The 26251-nt window shown below is 52.1% G+C and overlaps 2 protein-coding genes across 2 annotated transcripts in view; both read right to left on the bottom strand.

The window, feature by feature from the left end:
- Positions 1-792: 792 nt before the first annotated feature.
- Positions 793-4846, bottom strand: SLC16A8 (solute carrier family 16 member 8). The gene is made up of 4 exons (XM_023509456.1): positions 4633-4846; positions 3781-3924; positions 2745-3590; positions 793-1109 (listed from the first exon to the last, which is right to left on the bottom strand). Exons 1-4 carry the CDS (start codon positions 4844-4846, stop codon positions 793-795), a joined length of 1521 nt encoding a protein of 506 aa, XP_023365224.1.
- A 2389-nt stretch (positions 4847-7235) lies between these two features.
- The window catches only part of BAIAP2L2 (BAI1 associated protein 2 like 2), a 29008-nt gene continuing 9992 nt past the window's right edge, over positions 7236-26251 (bottom strand). The window contains exons 5-14 of the mRNA XM_003783216.2: positions 21251-21322; positions 20920-21036; positions 20048-20194; positions 11720-11875; positions 11297-11435; positions 10937-11162; positions 8547-8660; positions 8036-8243; positions 7484-7527; positions 7236-7311 (exon numbers count right to left, since the gene is read on the bottom strand). Of these exons, the coding sequence (XP_003783264.1) occupies positions 7236-7311; positions 7484-7527; positions 8036-8243; positions 8547-8660; positions 10937-11162; positions 11297-11435; positions 11720-11875; positions 20048-20194; positions 20920-21036; positions 21251-21322 (1299 nt within the window). The remainder of the gene's footprint in view (positions 7312-7483; positions 7528-8035; positions 8244-8546; positions 8661-10936; positions 11163-11296; positions 11436-11719; positions 11876-20047; positions 20195-20919; positions 21037-21250; positions 21323-26251) is intronic.

The raw sequence follows: 26251 nt of genomic DNA, 5'->3' as shown, positions 1-26251 counted from the left end.
TCTGTGACTGTGGTGCTTCCAGACATGAAGTAGACAGGACAGACATTGGTCAGGGCCACCCGAGGCCCCAGGCAGGGGAGGGAAACAGTGAATGTTAACTCCCATGGGAGAGGTGCTCTCTTAGAAAGTCAAGGGGATGTGGATATCTCGCTGAAGATAGCAGGCATACTGCTGTCACTTCATCCCCATGTACCTCCCAGCACACCATGGGGCAGAGTCCTGTACTCAGCCTCCAGCATGTGCAGGAGGAGATGGAGGTGCCAGGCCAGGTCTGAGCCCAGAAACTGCCCTCTTTCTCCCAGGCAGGCCCCCAGCGGTGGGCAGTCCCAGCTCAAGCTCTAGTTGCTGCAACCCCCACTATGGGAAGATAAGAGGACAGCAAGCACTATGCCCATCCAGCCCTGTCTCTAGCCCAGGGACATTGCCTCCACCTGAGTGTGTGTGACACTTCTTCCTCAAATGCTGTTGAGTCTGACTCAGGGGTCCCTGGGAAGGGATGTCTGACTCCCTCCCAGCCCACCCCACTTGAGGTGGTGGCCAGGGGCCAGACGAGGTGCAGGAACAGAACCTTCCATCTTTCAGCGCAGCTTTATCAACTCTGTTGTCCTGCAGATCCACAGCAGCGTCACCCACTGGGCAGGGCCCCTGGGCAAGAGAGGGAGACAGTTCCCCAGACACCCAGGGAAACCAGTGGAGCCTAGGAGTGACCACCTCAGACCAGTGTGCCAGGCCCTCTGAGAGGGAAAGCCACATTCCCAAGTCACTAGGCCACCCCACCTAGTGCACCTGAAGCTACACAGCCTCCGGGGCCAACCTTGGCTCTGCCTCCACCTCTGGTTCCGAGGACCCAAGCCGGGGGCTCAGCACCTCCAAGGCCTCCAGTCTGCTAGCCTCCTCAGCACCAGCAGACAGGGGCTCAGGGTCCCCTTCGGCCTCGACTTCCTCAGTGTCACTGGCCCCACCCTCAGTTCCTGGACCTGAAGGGGCATCCTTAGAGCGGCGCAGGCAACATTTGGTGGCAACAGCCATGAAGATCCCAGCCAGGGCCACCTCTGAGCCTGCCAGGTAAAAGATGATCTCGTAGTTCTTCAGAGCATCCACCAGGCGGCCTGTTGGGAGTACAAGGAGAGGTAAGAGTCTTGGGTGGGGGGGGTCCCTCTTCCTCCCTATTCTCTCAGATAAAGGGTGGCATGCACACACTCATCTTTGTTTCTGTACTTGTAAAACCCTGCTCTGATTCTACCTTGTGAAACCTTAAAAATGTCACTTCCTAAGTGACATAGAGCCTCTAATGAGGCTCCCCCTCCAGCTCCACAGTGTGCTATGTCTTGCCTGGCAAAGGGCATTTGGGGTGTGAGTGGGAGGACGCCCTGGCCTTAGCTCTGCTTTTCTGGTGGCTCGCTAGGTCCTCAGAGGCTGGCTCAGCCCTCCCACCCACCTTTACCCACAGCCCTGGCCTCCTTTCTCTCCCAGGGGCCCATAAGCACCCCAGAACTAGCCTCAGCACGGGCTAGGAGGCAGGGCTTGGGGCCAGTAGCTCCTATTCTTGTCTCTGTATTCCCCAAGGTTTCTATCACATACACGTATTACTGTCATACTCAGATCTTTTAATTGCAAATATTTTCCCCTAAAATGTGGTTTCCTGGTGGGTTTCACTCTCTCTCTGGGGCATTCTCATCCCAGGTGCCTTCTCTGTTCATTAGCTCCACCTCAGGGTCACCAGAAATGGAAGATGGGGCCCTGGGCTTATAGTTGTGCTGGTTTTGAGGTTTCTGGTGGTATCTTTGAGGGCCAACCCCAACACTGCCTCAGGGGCCTTGCCATTCTTATTTTTCTCTTTTGGCCTTGCCATTCTTGCTGGGTCAGGCGAGATGACAACACTTGATGAGGGCACTCATTGGCCCAACCCTGGAGGAAGGATGGGCAGCTTACCCCAACCCAGGTGCAGCCCCCACCTGGCAAAGATGGCCTCCCTGTTACTGTGATTGCTTTACCCACTGCCTGTTCAAAGGCAGGCCCCCTACTGTTTCAGGACAACCTTACCACCTGGGGAACACCCTAATGCTCCTACCCCCACCTTTCCGATCTTAGTTCCTGTCTGACTTGCATAAGGACACTTTTCCAAGCAAACCCCACACCTTTTCATGCTGTATCCTCCCCTATGGGGCTCTGCTAGGAAGCCCTGCCTGAACATCTTCATGATGGCAATTTCCTAAGGGTGACGGGGTGGGGAGGGGGTGGTGGTGGTGAATGCTCCTGCCCCCAGCTCTGGTTCCCCAAAGACACTGTCTTATCTCAGTTACCCTTAGGGTGGGGAGACTAAAGACTTTAGATTCCATGTTTCAATGGTGTGGACATTTAGCGTCAGGCACGCCCAGACTCCAATTCAGGGACCACATTGTGCTAAACCTCTGTGCCTCAGTTTCCTCATTTGTAAAATGAGGACAAGTGCCCCCACTTCCCAAGGCCTTCCTGCCAGCTGCTCAAAATGGCAGGCTGGGCCAGCTGTCAGTGTTGGTTGGTTTCTTCCTGGCAACTTCTTTGGCTTCTCTGAAGCCACCCAGAGCTGGTGGTCCCGGCTTGGGAGAGAGACTAATTTGCTATGAAGGGCAGCCCACCCACCAGGTAGTCTCGGCTGATGAGTCCCTTCCCCATCCCTGGAAGTTCCATCTGGGACAGAGAAGGGGCTTCCCTTAGACTAAAGGGCTCTAGGCCTCACCACCCCCTCCTCCCGCGGAACGCACCGGCGGAGGGCGGTCCTATGAGCACCGCCACAGCCTCCAAGAGCAGCACCAGGCCCAACGCACTGGGAAAGCGGGGCGCACCGACGGTCGCCATGAGCACTTCGAACTGCAGCGCGCCCACCATGCCATATGAGAGGCCGAAAGCGATGCAGAAGGCGACAAGGGCGCCATACGAGCGCGCGCGCGCGCTACTCAGGTCCGTGATCCCATTGGCCAGCAGGGCCAGACTGAAGAGATAAGGGACTCGCTTTCGCAGGGGCGCCAGGCCCGCCAGGGCGCCGCACGCTGGCCGCGCCACGATGTCCACGAAGCCCACGATGGATAACAGGAAGGCGGCGTCGGTGTCAGGCACGCCCGCGTCCTTGGCGTAGTTCACTAACAGGATGGCGGGCACGAAGAGCCCGAGAGCCATCATGAACTTGGTGACCGCGTACACTACAAAGGCGCGGTCGGAGCACACTGCTACGTCCAGCAGACGCCGGCGGGGCCGACCGCCAGGGGGGGCCTCGCGCAAGTGCAGCCCAGAGCCGCTCGCCTCAGCTTCCGCCTCTCCCGGAGCGTCCCCAGAGCGGTCCCCGGCGCTGTCCCCGCGCAGTGGTGGCCCTGGACCGGGCGGCGGCCGCATGACAGCTCCGCACGCGCAGCAGTGCAGCAGGAGCCCGCCGAACAGCAGAAAGCCGCCGCGCCAGCCGAAGTGCTCGAGCAGCTGTTGGCCAAGCGGCGACAGCGCGGACAGGAACACTGGGCTGCCCGCCGCCGCCAGCCCGTTGGCCAGAGGCCGCCGTCGCTCGAAGTACAGCCCCAGCATGATGAGCGATGGTTGGAAGTTGAGGGCCAGGCCCAGGCCTGCGGGCGAGGCGGCGCTGTGAGGGCTTTCCCGGGGCAATTCCCCAGCCCCGGGCAGGAGGGAGAGGGTTGCCCGACCTGAGAACCCAGCTTAAGGACAGCCCCTCGTGGGGAAACTGAGGACAAGTCTTAGGCAAGATCTTCCGCCTCCCACCCCACTGCCTCAGGGGAGAGCAACGGGCACCCTCACCTGTGAGCACCCCAGCCGTCAGATATAGCTCCACGAGGCGCGTAGCAAAGGAAGCTAGGACCATGCCGGCGGAAGCCAGCAGCCCACCTGCCAGCATCACTGGGCGACACCCAAAGCGGGTCACGAGGATGCTGGACACCGGGCCTGTGGGGAGTGCAGGGTCACCAGCGGGTCTGGGCCAATCTCCTCTCCATTGGACATGCTCCAGGGTTTGCCCTCTCAGTCCTAGAACAGCCTCGACAGGATAAGTTCATCCTTTGTTCAGGGACCCAGAGAGGGCAGTGTCTGGGCAAGGTCACAGAGGTGGCTGGACAAACCAAGGAGACTGAGCCTTGTGTAGAGGGGAGGACATGTCCTGGCTTAGAGCTCCCTGCATCCCTACACCAACCTGGACCCTAAGCAGAGGAGTGGCTTCCACTCCTGTTTTATCTTCACAGACAAACTCCATGTCTCCACCTGGCACAGCCTGGAACACCCCCCCCCCCATCAGTCGTCCCCAGGCCCTTCCCCCACTGCAATCGGGATGAGACCTCCAGCTCACAAGCCATCCCCACACAGGGGATTAGGGCTGTGGGGAGGAGGAGTGATTCTTTGGTTCTCACCCTCCCCACCTATAAAATAGTCTGGTGTGGGTTTGTTGGCGGGACTGGTGGGGCCTGCCCGAGGGCTAAACTTGTAGGACAGCCACCCGGGCTGGCCTCCTTCTCTGGTCAGGTCCTTTTCCTTGCCCTCTCCTCCCCTCCTTCTAGTGCCAGGGTTTCCATTCCCGGGGAATGCTCAGGGGGTCGGGTATCTACTGGTTCGGGATCCCTGGGGCCCCGGGGAGGCGGAGGACCCGGTGCAGGCGCTGACCCGTGCCGTAGAGCATGGCCAGCATGATGGAGGACACCCAGGCGGTATCACTGTAGCCAGCGCCGAAGTCACGCATGAGCGCGCGGAAGAAGACGCTCACGGCCTTGGGAAAGCCATAGGCGAAGCCGGTGACCACGAAGCAGGCGCCCAGCACCGCCCAGCCCCAGCCGCCGTCTGGGGGGCCCATGCCCCGTCGGGGGCCGCCCGCGCCCATTGCCACTGTCTCTGAGGAAGGGGGAGGGTGACAAGAAAGGGCCGCTGGGTCTGTAGCCCAGAGGAGAGGGATGGAGACCCGCGTGGGGAAACTAAGGTACGGGCTACCTTGGTTCCCAAGGATCCTGGAACCAAGAGAGGAAACAGAGGTGGAAACTTCACCCAAAGTCTTCCTCTCCTGCAAGGGGTGGTGAAGGATGGAGGGGAGGATAATGGTGGGGGTCCCACCTGAGACTTGACTTCAGGAAGGCTCCCTCTGGAGCGCACTTCTCACCTGTCAGGACTTAGTGGTGGCAGAAAGGGTGCAGATGAGTGGAGAGCCAGGCAGCCAGTGTGTGTTTGGAGGTGTGCCTCAGGATGCCAGTGTCCCTCTGTATGTGTAAGGGTCTCAGAACAAACTGAGCAAATGCCAGGGGGACAGATGACAGCTGCAAAAGAGTCTTTGTGAGTGGAGGTATTCTTCCTTGGCCTTGCTGTATGTTCCTAATTTTTCTCAACAATCAGGGATGACTATTGTCATTAGAACATGAAGGGAGAGTGGGGAACCATTTTCAACAGACCATTAGCCAGGGAACTGAGTTCCTGTTCATCCTAGCTCAGCCAGCCATGGACTTGCTCCATGACTCAGGTCAGTCCCCTCCCTTCACTGAGCCTCAGTTTCCTCACCTATAAGATGAACAATCGCCTCAGGCCTGCTGGGAATCTTGGGGGAGAGGGGCCAGGGCTCTCGCTCCTGCTAGACAGGTGGGGACCTTAAGGGGCACTGGGAGAGAGACCTTCTGCCCTTGCGGCTTCCTGACCCCTCCATACACAGACAACGGCTCCAAAGTCTCACTCACACCATGGACCCCCTAACGGATGAGGAAGGTATTCCTCAGAGCCAGGATGGGCCATTCCAGAGCTGGGGCAGGAACCCAAGACCCTGGGCACAGCCTCCTTCCTCCTCACCACCCTCAGTTCCTGGGGACTCCCTTCTGCCACTGTGCAATGCTGAGACCCCCGCCCTCCCCAGGGGTATCTGGGACTCTATCCCTCCCCCAGCAGGACTAGGCTTTGGCTTTTCCTGCATCTCTCATCCATCACAGCTGCAGCCACATAAGGATGAGGACAAGAGGGTGGCCCCCAGCAGCCCTCATCCCACACTCACCTGAACCTACCTCTGGGTCTGGGTGTCCAGCCTCACATCTCCCCAGACCTGCAGGGAGGGGCTGCCGGGGATGGGAAGCTTACCCTGAGGGGGGCTCCGTTTCCAGCTTCCCACCAGCCTCAGGATCAGCCACCTGCCCTACTCTGGCCAGAGGCTCCCACTCCTGGGCCTGGGGCTTAGAGTGTGCCCCCTCCCCCACCCCACTCAGATAAGAGGCTTTGCTCAGGAGGGGAGAAGCAGCAGAGAACTCAGGGCTGGGCCTGGCCTCCAAGGTGGGGCTCCTGTCAGGTCCAAGGAGGGATAGAAGAGCCCTCACCTCTTGGAGCCTCAGACAAGGACACATAGACCTCTGCCCCATGGGGTCCTAGTCTGGTCCTGGGGGCTTGGCCCTGCCCTGGAGAAACCCCACAAGCACTAATCACCACATTCCAGGAGGGGTTCACTGGCTTTCCCCTGGATAAGGCTAATCCAGGCCTGAGAGCTGAGAATGTGGGGGCAGAGGGGCCAGAACAAAGGGTACAGTGTCCCAGGCCGCCTGAGGGTAACTTGCTGGTGGTCCTGGCCCTGGGCCACTGCCACCCCTTCCCCCAACTGGGAGCAGTCACCATTGCCTGGGGAACCCATAAGCAGATGGGGTGGGTGGTGTGGAGATAGGGGATGCGCCTTGAGGGCTCTGGGGCTCTGCTCTAAAGAACCTTTCAAATTGAGGGGCTGGGAGTGAGACAGGCCTCCCAGGGAACAGCAATGACTTTCAGGACCTCCTGCACTCCACTGTTTCCACCCCCAGCTCCCTACCCTGTCCCCCAGATCAAACACCACAATTCCCGATGCCATGTCTATTTCCTTTATTTCTCATTATTTATAAAAGTTAAACAGGGCATGTTTGGGGTGGGAGGGTGGGACAAAGAGTTCCTCTCCTCTGGGACAGAGAAGCGGGAAAGAGGTTGGGGACAAGAGGCAGGCCCTCCAGGGACAGTCCTGGAGCCCTTGGAGGGGAAGAAATTGTTCTGTCCCCTAGTTCCACCTGCTTTACTTAGAAGGCCCCAGACCTCAGGCCAGCACCTTGGAGCTACTTGGGCTGGGGAGCGGTTTGGGGAAGGGCAGTCGCCCCTGGTCTCAGGGTTCTGCATCTTGGATCAGTTGTTGCTACGGTTGTCGCTGCTGCCACTGCTGCCACCAAATCTGCACAGCCCCTGGGCAGCTGTGTCGGGTAGACCTCAGACCCCTGATAGAGGAAGGCACCTCAGCGGATGAGGGGCGCAGAGCGGTCATTGGTCACTGTAGGACGAAGCTTTACGGTGGCAAAGGGATTTGTGCCCCTGTAGGGAGAGAGGTTGGAAGGAAAGGGACACAGATCCCCACCTAACTATAGGCCCAGGCTGGCAGCTGGGCAACTGAGCCAGGTGTCCATGTCCTGCCTCCTGCCCCTACCAGGTCACCTCCACCCACCCCCAGCAACAGAGCTCTTCTGATCCCTGTGTGAGGACTCACCTTGGGAAGAGCTCTGGCGGATGCTGCTCCCAGGACATAAGTTTCTGAGTGGGGTGGGGAAGGGCTGGTTAGTGGGGAGAGGGGCAGGTCAGCCCCTCCCATCAGTCAAGGACCTGCCATGCCAAGCTCCCAGGTAACCCTGGCATCCCAAAGCCCAGACTGCTGTTGAGAATCAGAGCTGAGAAACCTCCAGGCCAGAATCCACCTCCTAGGACTCACCACCTGCCAGGATGGGCTGGGTGACCCCATAGGGAGGTACCCTTCCTGCCCAAGGGTCCTGGCAGCCAGCTCCAGCCCACGGACCCTGGGGAGGAGGAGAAGAAGCCTTTCCCAGCACCCCTAGCAGGACATTAGGGGCTACAGAACCTGACATGAAAGATTTCCCTCACCTCTGCCCCAGCTCAGACCCCATCCCGACCCTCCCTGCACAGAGAGTAGACTGAAGCTGGTAAAAGGGTCTCCTGCCGGACAGTCTGGGATAGAGCAGGGTGTTTCTGGCCTCCTGCCTCCCTGCCCACGGATGCCCTGGAGAAAGACAGGCTGGGGGCTCACCTTGACGTCACTGGACACACCCGTGCTCCCCATGCTGCTTCGGCGGCTACCGGGCAAGGGTGTAGGTGCAGGGCTGGGGGCACGACTCGGCACCCGGCTGGGAGTACGGGAGCGAGACTGGCCATCCCAATACTCTGAGGATGTGGTGGAATTCCTTGGCCGGTCCAGGAGGTCATCAAGGCTGTGGCTGCCTCGGAGTGGGTAGGACCTGAGTCCAGAGAAAGAGGATCAAAGGACTGGCCCTGCTGTACCCGAGTGCACCTGGTGGGCCCTTGGGTATTCTGGGTGAAAGGAAGTTATGGCTTAAGGGAGGAGGTCCTGAGATGAGACAGAGGGATGGGCTCAATGAACCCTAGTGGTAGAGAGATGGGGTGACTGGGGTTGTGGCTTTCCAGGGGCTGGAGAGGGCTGGGCCCACTTAAGACTATAATTCACAGACACTTCCCCCAGTGGGTAGGGACACCCCCCACTAGAGTTCTCAGCCCTCCCCCACCCCTGATGGCTCAGGTACCTGGAAGGTAGCTCGTTCATGGGGTTCACAGAGGTCATAGGGCTCAAGGGGGCCATGGGGCTCATGGGCACTTCTTCCAAAGGCTTTACATAGGCTTCAGGGAACCAGCCGCCCCTGTGGGGCAGAAGCAGAGGGGCTATAAGCAAGGGGCAGTGATTAACAATGATCAACAATAGTTCCAAGCAGGTCAGACGATTACTGTGCACTTGCTGTGTGCCCTACCTCGCTCCAGGGCTATGTAGCTAGTAACTCAGTTAATCCTATGAGGGAAGTCTTTTCTGGCACTTAAGGCCTTATAGAGGCCCTAACTTACCTCTTCAACCCCATGTCCCACCAGGGGCTGGGGCACCTTGGAGAGGGGGAACCAGAGGTCTGAGAAGGAAAGCAGGGACCAGCAGTGGTCAGGCTTCATTCTCTAGTCACTGAATATCACCATGGGTCACATGCACAAGAACAGGACAGGGTTCCTCCTCCCCAGAAGCTCCCAGCTGGGGGTGGGGGTAGGGGGACAGATGGGCACCAGACACATACACCAGAGGAGGTGGGTTTGAACCCAGCCTGGGCCTGCCAAACAACAATGACAATGACAACAAAAAAAACAGCCGGGTGTTGTGGCAGGCCCAGCTACTTAGGGAGGCTAAGGCAAGAGAATTGCTTAAGCCCAAGAGTTTCAGGTTGCTGTGAGCTGTGCCGTCACAACACTCTACTGAGGGCGACATAGTGAGATTCTGTCTCAAAAAAAAAAAATTGATGATCAGTGGGCAGTGTGCTATGGGTGTTGACAAAGGGGTGGGGGATGGGGTGGAGGCACCACAGACAATGGGAGGAGCCCAGAAAAGGGCAACAAGCCCAGGGTGCCTGACTCTAGACCCAGCGCTCTTCCATCTCAGCCCAGCTGTTTCCCTCTAACCAAGCCATCTGGTCCCAGGTGACCTTCACCCAGAGTATGGTGCCTGCACCCCTGCTCCATAGCATTCTGTACCTGCTATCAGAGTCTTTACCCAGGCTGGAGGCTCATGACCCCACCACCTTCAGAGTGGCTGCCATGGGGAGAGAAAGGGACTATGACTGTGGCACTTTAATCTTTTTAGACTCCACAGAACTCATGGAATTCTTACAGAACACCTGGGAAGATGTTCTCCAGCCTCAGACCCCAAGCAACAACAACACCCTCACCACAAGGTGACTGGAAGCTATTTTATCTCACACTGGTAGAGCAGAACCAGTTCAGTATGTTGACTTCTGTTTTCACCTTAAGATGCTGACTCAGGGCCAGGTGGAATGGCTCACGCCTGTCAGAATCCTAGCACTCTAGGAGGCTGAGGCAGGTGGATTGCTTGAGCTCAGGAGTTAGAAACCAGCCTGAGCAAGAGTGAGACAACTGTCTCTAAAACCTAGCCGGGCATTGTGACAGGCCCCTATAGTCCCAGCTCCTGGGAAGGCTGAGGCAAGAGGATCGCTTGAGTCCAAGAGTCTGAGATTGCTATGAGCTATGACACCATGGCACTCAACCCCAAGGTGAGTGAGTGATACGCTGTCTCAGGGGGAAAAAAAAAAAAAAAAGATGCTGACTCATAAGTTACAGAACAAACAGTGGTGTTCCCAGGGAGGAGGTGTGAGAGCAGTGGCCTAGGTCTGTCATCAGGCCCCCAGGAACCTTGCTAAACACCCGTCATCTGATGGGGGTCTGCAAGGTGGGTACTCATGGTGTCCATGTCCTCAGTCTCTCCCCACTGATCCCTTTCATTCCTGGCCCATATGGTCACCTGCCCAGCCATGGACCTTTGCACCTATGAACTCCTCCATGCATCACCTATGCCTCCACTCGCCTTCCTATAACCCTCATGGGCAAGTACCCAGGGGTTACACATCCCCTGTGTGTCCACTGATCCACCAGCATCACTCACACCTCTCCTATCACCCATCAATCTGTGTCTGCATCCTAAAAGTACAATTTCCCATGCCCTCAATCACCCAGTCTCCCAACGCATCAGTGCACACACCTACCCACACACTCATCCCCTCATCAACGTGTCCACCTGTCCTCCATCCACTCAGCCACAGGGCCCCACCCTCCATCAGAGCTGGGGCTGCCTCCCCCTCACAGCGGGATGTAACAGGTCGGTGCACACTTTGGGGAGCACTGCACCTGCCCATCTCCCATCCTCTACCACATCTCAAGGTTTACCCTCTACTTGGTAAGGAGACTCTTCCTATCCCCAGAAAAGAGATGAGGAAATTTAGGTAGGGCGTGAGTGGTGAGAGGAATGGAGAATCAGTTGGAGCCCTAGGGGAGGCCAAGGAGGACTCTTCCTTCTTTGGGCCTAGAGCCCAGGCCCCTGAGGCCTCCTTCTCGCCACACCCCCTTGCACCTGGAAGTTCACACTCACGTGGACGAGCCCTCTAGCTTGCCGTAGAGCCAGCCGTTCTGGGCCTCAGGCACTAGCACCTCCACCACGTCTCCGGCTGAGAAGCGCAGCAGCGTGTGGTTGGCGCCCTCAGAGTGGGAGACCAGGGCACGGACTCTCCTAATGCTCCCGCCGCCCCCGCCGCCTCCGGGGCGCTCGCCGAAGGAGTTGGAGCGCGAGCGCTCGGTGCCGCTGGCGTAGAGCGAGGCTGCAGGGCGGGAGAGCGGCTGCACGTGCGCGGGAAGTTCTCCCTGGAGTCTGCCCTCGCTCCCTCCTGCTGCAGCCCCGCCCAGACCCTCTTCCCGGCCCCACTCTCTGCGCTCCGGGGCTCGGGGCACTCACTGGCCGACGGCGTCCGGGGCAAGGACCGGCGGTCTGGCTCCAGCTGCGACGCAGCCCTCGTGTCGGCGGGCTCGGGGCCATAGGAGCCGGAGCCGTGCCGGCTGCGGGGGGAGCTGAACTCTCCCAGAGGCCGCTGGGGCTGCGAGGGGAGACGGGCAGGGGAGGGTGGGGCGGGGAGGGCGGGGGCCGCGCCTAGACCAGCCCCCACCCCCAGTCCCAGCCGTCGGCGTAGGGGTTCAGGGGCCGCCGGCCCAGCCACCACGGGGGCGCCGAGGCCGCGCCGGGGCGGAAGGGCGGGCCGGGGGGCGCGGCGTAGAGCGGGAGCCTGGGGGGAAGGAGGCTCCAGGAGGAGGCCCTCAGGCCCCAGGGCCCCGCGGGGGGCGGCGGGGGCACAAATGGCGGTGGGGGCGCCCAGGGCCTCACCATGTCCAGACGGGTGGGCGTCAGGCGGCCCGAGGGGTAGGGCGGCCCCAGCACTGAGCCCAGCAGGCCCGGGGAGTGTGCGCGTGACGACGGGCCGCGGCTGGCATCCGACTGCTCCTTCCACAGCAGCACGCGGTTCTGGAGTATCCCCCGGGCCTGGCCGAGTGGGGGCACAGGGGTCAGCCAGGTCCCAGCAGCTCCCTGAATCCTGGGGACTCAAAAGTGGCACCCTAGACCTGAAGACTGGGCCCGGCAAGCATGACCATATTTTCTACCTGGAAGGAGCCAAAAGACTGCTGTGGTATCACTTTGGGCCCCTCACCGTCGGAGCCCGTCCCACCACCACTTTTGTCAGAGGCCTCTCCGTTTTCCCCTGAGCCCACTCAGTCTGTGTGCTTTAGTTGGGGCTGTGCTCAGTGCTCAGCTTAAGGGCAGGGGTAGAACCCAGGCTTGCTCACTCGGGTCCATCTTCCTCCTAGCTGCCGTGAGTGGCTCAGGGATGGCACTTAGCCAAAAACTGTCACCAACGAACCCAATCCCATTTACCCCATAACACCTGGAAAATACATTCTTTTACCTTAAGGGACTTGCTCAAAAGGTAAAGTAAAACCAACACGGGGAACTCAGTGTAGTAGACCTCTGTAAGTTGACCATCCAAGGAACTGTAAACAAACTGGTTAACATCTGGAGGTGGTCAACATACGGAACTAGGGCTACTGTACTGATATGTACATGAGGTGCATGTCTGGAGGTGGTCAGCGTAGGGAGGTGGTGAACTGTGGAGATTCTACTATAATTAAACTAAGCAAGCGGGTGGCTGACATCTTTTGTGCTCCTGGATCCAGCTATTTCTGAAACCCTTCAGCTTCCCCTTTTCTGTTTGAGCCAGTTTGAGTAATTTTCTAAAAGAGGCTTTTCAAATACAGTTTTCCCTATAGTCTACATAAGCATCTTCTCTCCAGTATCCCCAACACTCAAGCATCTCCTGCTTGAGTACTTTCAAGGACAGGAAATTCAGCAGCTGACCACACAGTCCATACCAACTGCAGCTGGGAGCGGGGAGGGCTTTAACTGTTCAACCTGATGTGTGTATTAATCACGTTTTTTATTTTCTGCATTTCATGATGTTCTGACACTCCAGGGACTCGCTAACCCTGGGGAGACTGCCCCTCCAAGGGAGCTGGTACCTCTCGCCTCCTTTATCCAACTTTCACACATCAAGCCAGTGTTTTCCCTTGCCCTAAATCACCCCAGGACTAGGTACCAGGTAACTAGAAACCATCTCTCTAGCCCAGAGCCTGCTGAAATTATTCAAACTATCTGATTCTAAACTTGCCCTAACTTGCCTACCCTGTCCTTCCCGTGAACCACAATGATGGCTCTGGGTCAAGCTTTCTTCTAGCTCTTGCTGCCTCTTGTCTAACTGCTATTTCCCCATGTGGTCCTGAATAGCATTGCATCATATCTGTTTTTCTTGGGGACTATGAGTAATAAATTTTAATGCCATTGATGTCTCTGTGTCACTAAGTGACTATAAATTAAATCCCAGGTAGAATCAAAACACTGCATGTTCTCTGGCTGTAAAGATCTCTCTTTTCTTTTTAGATATTCCCTCCCCCAAGGCCTGGCTTATGACTGTCACCTTAGGGAATAAGAAAAGCTTCCCTTTATTGAGCATTTACTCTGTGCCAGGCCCCATATTAAATGCTTTATCTGCAGTATCTTCTTGATTCTCACAATAGCCCCTGGTGGTAGGTGCAGTTATTATCTGCATTTTATAGAAAAAGATACTGAGGGTCAGAGAAGTTAAGTGACTTGCTCTAGTAAGCAGTGAAGAGGCTGTCTTGTATTCGTCTGTCTTTGAAGAAGTTTCCTATAACTATACCTTTCAGTGATCTCTCCTTAGAACCTGGCCAGCTGCTAAAAACCTTATAGCAATCTTGGCAGCACGAACAGAAAGGCTCAGAGTGCCACATCCTGGGAGCAACTAATCTAGCTGGTCCCTAAGTGGTTGCTCCCTCTGTTTCCTTGCAGAAATCAACTAGCAAAGTAGCACAAAGATAAACCCCGCCACAGACCTTTGTGCACTTGTTTCAGAGGCGGTAAGTAAAATGAAATCATTGCGATCTGTGAATCACGTGTTTTTTTTGTTTTTTGTTTTGTTTTTTGACACAGACCCTCAAGCTGTCCCCCTGGGTAGAGAGCTGTGGCATCACAGCTCACAGCAACCTTCAACTCCTGGGCTCAAGCAAGTCTCCTACCTTTACCTCCCAAGTGGCTGGGACTACAGGTGCCCACTACAACGCCTGGCTATATTTTGGTTGCAGCCATCATTGTTGTTTGGTAGGCCCGGCCTGGATTCAAACCACCAGCTCAGTTGTATGTGGCTGGCGCCTTAGCCACTTGAGCCACAGGCGCTGAGCCTCAAATCACATTTTTAAAGGGATTTGTGTCCAGTGTGAGAACAATCAGTGGTGAGCACCTGCCAGAGTGTTAGAGGGTTCTGGAAGTAATGACCACAGCACCGAGCCCCGGCCTGGACAGCACTCAACTTCATTGGCTTTCCTCTGCCCTGCCCCCAGGCAATTTAGCTGATGGGCAGCAAGAAACACTGTATAGGGTTTCAAGAGAAGATTATGGGAGAATTTAAAAAATATGAAATGGAAAATCTATCCTAAGTATGACCTAAGACTGATAAACCCTAAAAGAAAAGACTTATAAACTTGAATAAATAAAAATAACATTGTCCCATGGCTAAACCTACCATATGTACAACTAAGTCAAATGACACATGGAAAACTGGCAAAAATATTTGCAACGCATGTAAATATAAAGAGTTCCTACCATTAATAAGACAAATGGAAGAAAAGATATTGATAAGTCAGAGTACAGAAAATCAAATGTCTCTAAACCATGAAAAGATTTCAATCTCACTTATAATAAGAGATTGGGATAAAACTACCCTGAGATACTATTTTACTTCTCTGATGAGCCAAGATCAAAAACTGTGGAAATGCAGAATCTCATACATTGCTGATGGAAGGGTAAATTGGTACACCTAGTGCCTATATTCTTGGACTAACCCAATTTCATTACGAGGAATTTATCCTGGAGACGGACGGACGTGCATGGCTGCAGTCAACCCAGAAAAGCTAAAGGCAAGGTAGGAAGGCCTGTTATCGACTAGGTTTGGACTAAGCAAGGACTGAGCATTGAAGAGGAATCAGAGAAATACCTTACTGTGCCCAAGTACTGATAGTTCTTTATCTTGTAACTATGCAATCTGCTTATAAATAGAGTAACAAGGAAATGTTTATGCTTTGCTATCTTACAAGTTAGATCCTGGATGTTCTAAAGTCCAGCTGTGTCAGACAACATGCCACCTGTTCCCTATGCTACAGGAGGTCTGACTGCTGCACTCTTGAGGGGCAATCACCCACCATGAGGCAGTCAAGGGAGGGTCAGCTCTTAATGTTGGAGAGTAACTGTTTAGGAACACAGGTAGAGAGGAGTTTTCCTCCAAAGAAAATATATAAATGGCCAATCAGCATGTGAAAAGATGTTCAGCATCATTAGTTGTCAGGGAAATGCAAATCAACAGCACAATGAGATACCACTTCATACCCACTGAGATGGCTAGAATCAAAAAAGACAGTAACAGAAGGGAGGATGTGGAAAAATCAGAGCCCTCATAAGCTACCCAAGGACATGTAAAATAGCACAGCCATTTTGGAAAAGAGTCCTCTAATGGTTAAATGCAGAATTACCGTAGAGTTCAGCAGTTCCCCTCTTGTAAACCCAAAAGAATGGGAAACACATGTTCACCCAAAAAGTTGCACATGGACATTCAGGGAAGCATAATTCATAATAGCCCCAAAGTGGAAACGACCCAGCTGTCCATCAACTGATGAATGGGCAAATACAATGTGTTCTATCCAGATAATGGAATATTATTTGGCAATAAAAAGGAAGCCAGTAATAAAAGATCACGTATTGTATGATTCCATGTATGTCAAATGTCCAGAATGTGCGAATCTATTGAGACAGAAAGTAGTAGTTGCCTCTGGCAGGGGAAGGGAAGATTAGAGAATGACAGCTAAGAGGTACTGGGCTTTTTTTGCAGGGGAGAGTGTAATAAAAATGTTCTAAGCTTGATAGTACTGAAGGATGCACAACTCTGTGAATCTACTATGACCCATGGAATTATATACTTTAAATAGATGAACTGGATGGTAAGTGAATCATATCTCAATAAAATTTTTTTAAAAAGAAGCTGTGCTGGCTCAGAGCCTGTAGCTCAGGGGATAGAGCCCTGGCCACATATACTCGGACTGGTGGGTTGGAATCCGGCCGAGGCCTGCTAAACAACAATGACAACTATAACCAAAAAATAGCCGGGCATTGTGGCGGGCACCTGTAGTCCCAGCCACTTGGGAGGCTGAGGCAAGAAAATTGCTTAAGCCCAAGAGTTTGAGGTTGCTGTGAACTGTGACATCATAGCACTCTACTGAGGATGATATATAATAAGACTCTGTCTCAGGCTCGGCACCCGTGGCTCAAGTGGCTAAGGCGCCAGCCACATACGCCTAAGGTGGTAGGTTCAAATCCAGCCCGTCCCGCCAAACAACAATGACAGCTGCAACCAAAAAAAAAAAAAATAGCCAGCGTTGTGGTGGGCGCCTGTGGTCCCAACTACTTGGGAGGCTGAGGTAGGAGACTCGCTTGAGCCCAGGAGTTGGAGGTTGCTGTGAGCTGTGATGCCACAGCACTCTACCCAGGGCAACAGCTTGAGGCTGTCTCAAAAAAATAAATAAATAATAAAAGAAGTTGTACTTCCTGGGAAGATCATTTTGTGGAAGAAAGTAGGAGATAAGAAAGCTGAGACTGGGGCTGGGTGTGGTGGTGACAGTGGGCAAATATCAGCTTGAGCCAAGATCAGTCACTGGGTCCACCCATGTGCTCCACCTCTGCTCAGCACCAGAGGCTCAGGGAGGGTCCAGCAGGAGAAGGAGCCTGAGCCAGGGGAGGCTGCTGGGACAGCTGGCTAGGACGCCATCTTGTGTTTTCATCTTGGAGGGGAGAGGGCAGAAGCAGAACCCAATTTCATTAGACTCCTTCATATGCCCAGCTCCATCACAGTCTCAACCTTGTGAGGTGGGAATTATTGCTTTCCTTTCCAGATAAATGGAGCCCAGTAGTTCACTTGCTAGCATTTGCAGGCAGGGTACAGAGTTGTTGAGAAACCAAACAAGAGTCTGAATAAACAGAAAGTGAAGGGAAGAGCAATGAGGCTGGGGGAGGGGAGGGGAGCATCAGGACAGAGGCTGGGTGGGTAGGTCGGGGACTCACACGCAGACATAAAATAGAGCCGGAGTCTAGCATGGCACCTAGGCGTAAAAAATATGTGTTGAATAAATGAATGAGTGAACAAATTACACTGGAAAAATGCAGGAACAAAGTTACTGATGTATGAGGGAATAGATGTCCCTGCTCTCTCCTCCAGCAGATCCTATCATCCCCCTCTCCTCAGGGTCAACAGCAAGCCTAGGTCAAGCAAGCAGGCATGTCTGCATTCCAGGAGGCTTTGGCCCCTGCTGGACCATTACAGAGCAGAGCAAGATGGAACGTTGACCACAGCTAGGCTGGCTGGGATCTGAGAAGCCAGCAAGGACTGAGAGTCTGAGGCACAGCAATACAGCCTGCAGAGACACCTAGTAGGGCAGCATGGAGTGTCCCTTCTGAGTGTGGCCTTGGAAGGGCCTTTCCTGAGTTCCAGGAGCCCACAGAGATTGGATTGCTGCTAGTCCACAGGGTTCTTTTACGCAATTTAGGGACAGATGTCCCCTCTGGGTGGACAGAGCCTGGTGAGCACACACTGAATGAATGGATGACCTCTTTGTACAAAGAAAAAGTGCTCCTTTCTCTAGGCAAACACAGTCTGCACCAGTATGTTCAGTCTGGAGAATGAGCCTGGTCCCTACTCTCAATAAGGCACCCTCATGCATTACACAACCTGTGTAACCTTCCCTAGAAGCCCCATCATGGCAGTCTTCCACATGGGCAAGCTAAGTTGATTCCTATCCCGTGACTGAATGAGAGCTGATGCTTGCAATAGGGAGGCCTGGAACAGAGTAGGGTCCTCCCTTTGTCACTGTGGAGACTGGCTTCTGGACAATTAGATAAGACAGCCCACTGGGGTAGAGACTGCTTCATTCCCCAACCCCACATTTTCCTGAGGACCTTGCCACTCAACTCAACCCAGAATGAGTGGCCATCAGGGGGCAAAGGAAAGAAATAAGGCACCTAAGGGGTCCCAGAGTTCTAAGAATAGAGTCCAGCAGACCGCCAGGCAGCTGGGAGGAGGTAAGCTTGACGAGGACTTGACAACAAAGACCTTCTTAACCAGACACAGCATGATTTTAAGATTGAAAATGGAACAGATGAACTAAAAGAGATGATGGGCCAGTTAAGAATGGAATCAGTGGCCTGAAAACCTAGATGGGGAGAAAAATCTCAAATACCAAGCAGGAATAAGTGAAATAGGACCAGCGAGGGAGAAGGACATAGTTGCCGTTTCAGGAAAAGGAAAGATGATAGAGACGTAATAATTACAAAAACAGAAGAGGAAATAATTCCCCAGACCCAAAGAAAGACTTGAGCCTGTAGCCTGAAGAGCAGTGACTGAGGCACCTATTAAGGTGGCACCTGGACAACTTCCTAAGTCACAAGGATACAAAGAAAATCTCCAAGAAGCCATAGATAAAGAGATGGACAAGGGAAGAACACAGACCAGCCCCAGACTTTGTATCTAACACAAGGCACTACAAAATAGAGGATATCTATCACTTTGGACCATGAGAGGAAAGGCCTGTGGCTCTAGAGCCCTTCAACCAGCCCCTGTACAGTCACCAGGCAGAGGGACAGCCAGCCATATACAGATGGGCAAGGATGCCACTGGCGCATCTGCAAAAGCTACTCATGAAAGTTCTCTAACCACACCGATCAATCAAAACAGACATCAAGGCAGTGGGGGGTGAAAAGGGGTGAGACAGTGGTGGGCAGTGTATCTGATGATATGTGTGAAGAACTGGTAGTAGAGGGTGGCGGTGCACTGGGCAGTGGTAATATATGTAATCTAAGTGAAGTTTCTTGAAATACAAAGGCCATTCTAGAAAGAAAGGACTAGTGAGGGTCTGGAACTAAAAGTCCTGAATGATCTTGGCAAAACTAAGAGTTGGGGGTGGAGGATGAAGGGAGGAATGAAAGCTTTCCAAAGGTCTTATCTCAGACAGTCAAGAGGCTGGGAAAATACTTCTCAAAGTCTCCTCCTACGGGCTTCGGGGCGCAACAGACTGAGAGGTGTGTATATGTGTATGTGTGTGTGTGTGTGTGTAAGGGGAAGTCATCATTTCTTCAAAAATTAATAGATGGATATGTATGTGATTATGAGGGTCACAAAGTGGAGGTCACCACAAGTAGAGAGAAAAGAGTAGAATTTCCAAATTGATAAGGGAAAAGAGGAATATTCAGCAACTCAACTAAACAGACAAGAATGAGAAAAAGAGGAAATGATGATATAAATGCAGCTAGCTCAAGTTATCTAGAAGGAATAAAACCCAGGTGTATCAGTCATTATGTTAAATGGGAATTGCCTGGATTGCTCCTCTATTAAAACGACATAGACTGTCAGATTGATCAAAAATCAAAATTTAGCTATATGTTAGCAACAAAAACACTCTTAACATACAGAGATAAGCAAAGAGAAGAGAAAATAGGAAAAGCAATGTTAATATCAGACAAAGTGGAATTAAACACATTGCATTTGATTATAGTAAATACATAAATGGCAATATTTACAGAGAAGTACAATAGTCATAAACTCCAAAGCACCAAACAACATGGCAGCTAAATTCAGAAAGCAAAATCCAACAGAAATCCAATGAGAAGTGATAGCATCTGACTGGCACAGTAGACAGAATGAAATAAGAGTATAGAGAGTTTAAGTAATATGATAAAATTAACAGGCAATAACTGAATAAACCTATTAATTAATGAATTTGTAAATGGTGAAAATATGCATGCAAGAACTAAAAAATGGCCTATACATGAATAAATAAATGCATAAATTAGTGAATGCATGCAAAAAATGAACAAAACCATGAATAAATAAATGAGTGTATAAAGTGACACAAAGAAATGAGTAAATGGAGTGAAATAAAATAAATTTCTACAAAGAGGAAGGAAGGGAAGAGGGGAGGGAAATTCCTGTGTCCAGCCATCTCTGGAAGGTTGCAGACCTCAGAGGGCCCTGCTGCAGCCCCAGCTCACCCTGCCGAAGAACTGCAGGAAGGTGTTGGAAAGCAGCAGGTGCTTCTCAGCCAGGAAGCGATAGCGCCGCTTCTCTTCCAGTTCAGCTGCCCGTTGACTCTCAGACACGAAGGCCTGCATCTGCGCGTGTAGCCGGTTCACACTCTCCTGCAGGGGGAAGGGAAGAGACTCTGGCTGGGGGCGTCATTCTTCCTGATCAACCTCCTCCCTCCACCTGCCCTGAGCACTGGCCCTGTCCCAGTTCTTGAACCTGTTCCTTGGTGAGCAGTAGCATCCTTATGAACCTGGGCCCTGCATCCCCCTGGCCTGGGTGCTTCTTACAGGTAGGGCTGGTGTCTAAGCCTCACTCTGTCCTTGGCACCAGTGCAGGCCTGAGCTCAGAGGTGGGGCTCAGGGAGGCTGGTTTAATAAGAATATGAGTGAGTGGATTAATAACCCTGACTCGGAAGGAAGATTCTGAAGAAGGGAAATAGGAGCTTACTTAGGATAGGAGGTAGATGGTGAACCCTTGGATTTGGGTCTTGGAGACAGAGGCCAAGGATGAGGACTTGGTCTGGAGGGGAGGGACTGGACCAGCAAGAGTGTAGGTGTGGCAGCTAGCAGATGGCACGTTTGCTACCATCTTCAGGAGCAGGGAGGTCCTCTCAGTGAAGTAGGAGGGGGGTGGTACTGGGGTTGTGGGAGAGGCCTAGGGAGTCCAGGAGAGACCAGGAAGCCACAGGGCAAGGAGGGGTGCTGGGATGGCTCTGTTCTCTCTAGCTGTGCTCACCACAGCTGAGCTGGTACTGGGTGGGAGATCTCGGGACTGTTTAGGGGTTTCCCAGACGCCGCCTTGCCTTGAGATCTGCCTCCGCCAACCCCTACCCTCGTACCTTCATCTCCCGGGCGTTCTTGTCCCTCTTGCGCTCCATGCGCCACAGCTCAGACATGCACTTCTCCAGATTGGCCGCTCGGTGGCGGTACTCGATCTCGTAGTGCTGGCGGCTGTCCTGGGGTAGGGCGTAGGGGCAGGGAGAATCCCCCCGCGTCAGAGAGCGCTCAGGACCCCCGCCCCAGAGGTCAGACCCCTGGACGGGGACCGAGGACCCAGCCGGGAACACGTATAACCTGCAGCCCGTCATTACCCAGCACTGGCCTCTGTGCGGCCGCACGTCAAATGGGGAGGGCAGATCCCGCCTGGGACTGCGGGGAGGCCGGACTCACCTTGATGAACTGCATGTCCAGCTTGGTGTTCTTCTCCATGTGCTGCAGCAGGTCTCCGTGGAACGTCTGCACCTACGTGCAAGGCAGGGTGGGCGTGACCGGGCGGCCCTCCTGCTCGCAGCCAGCCACCCTTTCTACTACAATGCCCTGCGGAGAGACACTGCCCTCTCAATGCCCTCTCCCTGGGGCACACAACTCACTAAGGGGTCCTGTGAGCTCCTCAGGAAGCTGAGAGCAGACCCCATGGGTGGGGGACCATGAACTGTCAGCTCTATGGATACAGTGATTCCAGTAACTCTCAAGAAGTCCTTTTGCCACCTGGGCAGGAACCCTTCCCCCCTTGAAATAACTGTCTCTCTGAGCTGATCCTATTCCTCCTCCTCTTTCACTTCAATCCCCTCCAGCCAGGCTATTGTTCATTATACCACCAAGAGTTTTGTTGAAAGCACCACCCCTGCCTCCAGTTTCTATATCCCACAGTCAATTCTGAGGACGACTCTTCTTTTTTTTTAAGACAGAGTCTCATTTTATTACCCTCAGTAGAGTGCTGTGATATCATACATAGCTCACAGCAACTTCAAACACTTGGGCTCAAGTGATTCTCTTGCCTCAGCCTTCCACTTAGCTGGGACTGCAGGTGCCCACCACAACCCTAACTATTTTTAGAGATGAGATCTTGCTCTGGCTCAGGCTGGTCTCAAACCTGTGAGCTCAGGCAATCCACCAGCCTTGACCTCCCAGTGCTGGGATTACAGGCATGAGCCATTGTGCTGGCCTCATCTGAGGACTTTTCTGACCCATGCTGTCAGTGTCATTTGAGTCAGTTGAGCACTCTCTCCTTGAAATGCCTCCTGTCCTCATCTCCAGCTCAGCCCCTCCTCCCTAGCTTCTCCTCTTGCCCCCTCTTCTTCATGATCCCTTGAGGATGGTGTCACCAGGACTCAGGCCTTGTGCCTCCCTTCTCCCTCCCTCCGCAGCCTCAGTGAGCTCGCCCAGTCCACATGCTGCCAACACCCTGGTGTCTTTCCTAGCCAAGACCTTGCCCTCAAACATGTAATTGACTATTCCACATCTCTGACTGGTTCAAAAAGCACCTCAGCTAATGGCATCTCTGCCTTTCCAGATGGTCACGCTGAAATCTTCACATATCCTTGACTCTCTTTCCTTCATACCTGACATTGATCCATCCATCAGAAAATCTTCAGCTCTGCCCTCTGGCCTCTCCTCAACACCACCCAGCAGGCTGTGGCTGTTCCCCCAAGCCGCATCGTGGCCCCATGTTAGTGCAGTAGCTCCCTAACTGGCCTTCCTGCTCTGGCTTTTCCCCTGGCCCTGGTCATTTGTTCGGAGCACAGGAGCCAGAATCATCCTATACTGTTAAGTGGTGAACAATTGTAAAATTGTTGATGACATTTATGGTGCCTTCAAAAACATCAAACACCTAGGAATAAATCTATCAAAAAATGTACCAAGGATTATGCTGAAAATGACAAAGCATTGCTAAGAAAAATAAATAAATACACCATGTTTACAAATCTGAAGACTCAATATTGTTAGGATGACCATTGATTTAAAAGTTATCACAATTCCTACCAAAATTCCAGAAAATTTTGTTGAATAAATTGACAAGATGATTGATTCCATAATTTATATGAAAATGCAAAGGATCTTAAAGAGGCAAAACAATTTTGATTTTTTTTTTTTTTTTGGACAAAACAATTTTGAGGGCAGTGCCTGTGGTTCAGTGGGTAGGGCACCAGCCCCATATACCGAGGGTGGCAGGTTTGAACCCGGCCCCGGCCAAACTGCAACAAAAAATAGCCAGGTGTTGTGGCGGGCGCCTGTAGTCCCAATCACTCAGGAGACTGAGGCAAGAGAATCGCCTAAACCCAGGAGCTGGAGGTTGCTGTGGGTTGTGACGCCACAGCACTCTACTGAGGGTGATAAAGTGGGACTCTGTCTCTTAAAAAAAAAAATTGAAGAAGAAAAAGTTCTTAGACTACTTGAGTGCAGTATTTGCTATAAAGCTACTGTATTTAACACAGTGTGACATTGGCATAAGGAAAGACAAATATACCAATGGAACAGCGAGCCCAGAATAGGACCCATGTATACATGATGGACCACTTTTTTTTTTTTGAGACAGAGCCCCAAGCTATTGCCCTGGGTAGAGTGCTGTGGCATCACAGCTCACAACAACCTCCAACTCCTGGGCTTAAGTGATTCTCCTGCCTCTGCCTCCCAAGTAGCTGGGACTACAGACACCTGCCACAACACCCAGCTGTTTTTTGTTGCAGCTGTCATTGTTGTTTGGCGGGCCAGGGCTGGATTGGAACCTGCCAGCTCAGATGTATGTTGTTGGTGCCTTAGCCTCTTGAGCCACAGGCATGGAGCCTCATGGATCTTTTTTTTTTTTTTTTCCAGGGCTGGGTTTGAACCCACCACGTCCGGTATATGGGGCCGGCGCCCTACCCTTTTGAGCCACAGGCACCTCCCAGCATGGATCAATTTTTTGACCGAGACATCAAGTCAATTCAGTGGGCAAAGGAAAGTGTTTTTAAAATAGCATTGGAAAAACTGACTATGAGGTTGGACAATTAAATCCACAACTCATTCTAGAAAAGTGCTCTCTACCTCATTGCTGAGTATCACAATACTCTACAGTCGCTAGATGGCCAAGGGGAGGACTTTGAAGGTGACCGTACTGATAGTCAGTAATAAAGTATGTATCACTTTTCTTAGGATGAGCTCACAAACTTAATCATCCAAACTTGTATTCACACAGGGAAAAATACACCGACTCCATCTCGCTTCATTTACTAAAAAAATACACGGAGGGGTGGCCCTGTGGCTTAAAGGGGTAGGGCGCTGGCCCCATATGCTAAAGGTAGTGGGTTCAAGCCCAGCCCCGGCCAAAAACTGCAAAAAAAAAATAATAATAAAAATAAAAATAAATTAAAAAAAATACATGAGCTGAACCATAGAAATAAATGTAAAACCCAGAATATAGAGTTTCTAGAAGAAAAGTTAAGAGAATATCTTCACCATGAGGAAGACAAAGATTTCCTGGATGGAACACAAGCACGAACCATTTACAAAAATTGTTCAATTGTTCAAATTTTAATAAAAATTTAAAATTTCTGTGCACCCAAACAGACACTATTAAGAAAATGAGTATATTGATGAGAGTATTTCAAAATGTCTATGAAAACAGCACACTGTACCTCATGATTGCATTAATGTACACAGTTATGCTATAAGAAATAAAAAAAAAAAAAGAAAATGAGAATACACACAAGCTACAAATTGGGAAAAATATTCACTATATATATATCTGGCAAAGGACTCATATCTTTTTTTTGTTGTTGAGACAGAGCCTCAAGCTGTCCCCCTGGGTAGAGTGCCGTGGCATTACAGCTCACAGTAACCTCCAACTCCTGGGCTCAAGCGAGTCTCCTGCCTCCGCCTCCCAAGTAGCTGGGACCACAGGTGCCTGCCACAATGCCTGGCTATTTTTTGGTTCCAGCCGTCATTGTTGTTTTGGCAGGTCCGGGCTGGGGATTCGAACCCGCCACCTTAGGTGTACGTGGCTGGCGCCTTAGCCGGTTGAGCTATAGGCGCTGAGCCAAGGACTCATATCTTAACTAAAGAAAGTACTTTTTTTTTGAGGCAGAGTCTCAGTTTGTCACCCTCAGGAGAGTGACATAGCTCATAGCTCACAGCAACCTCAAACTCTTGGGACTCAAGTGATCCTCTTGCCTCTGCCTCCCAAGTAGCTAGGGTTAGCTCACAGCACCCTCACACTTCTGGGCTCAAGTGATCCTCCTGACTCAGCCTCCCGAGTAGCTGGAACTTTAGGCACTTGTCACAGTGCCCAGCTATTTTTAGAGATGGGCAGGGTCTTGCTGTGGCTCAGGCTGGTCTCCAACTCCTGAGCTCAGGAAATCCACCTGCCTCAGCCTTTGAAAGTGCTAGGATTATAGGTGGAAAGAACTGTCAACAGTCAATATAACCCAGTAAGAATGGGTAAAAGACTAAACAATCAGCATATAGAAGATGATGTAAAAATGTCCAACAGACCCATTAAAAGTCATTAGTCATCAGAGATATCAAGACAAAAGCACAGTGAAATGCCATTTCATACCCATCAGAATGACTATGATAAGAAAGATGAACAACCCTGAATGTTAGCAAGGACGGAGAGCAATGGCAATTTGCTGGTGGGAGTGCAGAACAGTATAAGAACCTTGGAGAACTCTCTGGCAGTTTCTCATAAAGCTAAACATGTCAACCCTGTGACCCATAAATTCTACTCTCAGATATTTATCCAACAGAAATGAAAACATGTGCAAAAAAGACTTGCACAATAACATTCACAGCAGCCCTATTCACTGTAACAGCCTTCAACTGGAAACAACCCAATTGACTATGAATGGAAGAATGGATAAACAAATTGCAGTTACATTCATACGTTGAAATACCAAGCAATAAAACAGAACAAAGTATTGATGCAAGCAACAACATGAATTAATCTTACAGACCTTATGCTGAGTGAAAGAAGCTGAACACAAAAGAATACAGAGTGTACAATTTCATTCATACAAAGTACTAGAATAGGCAAAATGAATCTCTAGAGATGGAAATGAGAAAGCAATTGCTCCCCTGGGGAGTGAGATTGACAAAAAAGACCCAAGGGAATTTTCTGGGCTGAAGGAAACGTTCTGAATCTTACTGAGCATGTTGGCTATGTAATATACAAGTGTCAAAATCCATCATACTTAACACTTAAGAACTGGGTCTTCTTTTGTATGTAAATTTTACTCCAATAGAAAAAAATAAGTCAGATTCCGCGATAATGGACTAGTGTAGTTTTTAAATCTTCCTTCATTTCCTCATAAAAAAACTGATGGGGCTCGGCACCTATAGCTCAACCGGCTAAGGCGCCAGCCACGTACACCTAAGGTGGCGGGTTCGAATCCCCAGCCCGGACCCGCCAAACAA

This window comes from Otolemur garnettii, unplaced genomic scaffold (assembly GCF_000181295.1).
Source record: "Otolemur garnettii isolate 467f Iridium unplaced genomic scaffold, OtoGar3 scaffold00007, whole genome shotgun sequence".
Classification (NCBI taxonomy): Eukaryota; Metazoa; Chordata; class Mammalia; order Primates; family Galagidae; genus Otolemur; species Otolemur garnettii.
Note: the sequence above shows the minus strand (reverse complement) of the source record. Positions and strands in the feature narration are given on the sequence as shown.

Bases quoted from the DNA above. Each gene is read 5' to 3' on its own strand.
- SLC16A8 (XM_023509456.1), bottom strand. From the start codon at position 4,846: ATGGGCGCGGGCGGCCCCCGACGGGGCATGGGCCCCCCAGACGGCGGC. The intron at 3,591-3,780 runs GTGAGGGTGCCC...CCTCGCCCGCAG, and splicing joins GACGGCTGGGGTGCTCACAG to GCCTGGGCCTGGCCCTCAAC. The intron at 1,110-2,744 runs GTGCGTTCCGCG...TACTCCCAACAG, and splicing joins CATAGGACCGCCCTCCGCCG to GCCGCCTGGTGGATGCTCTG.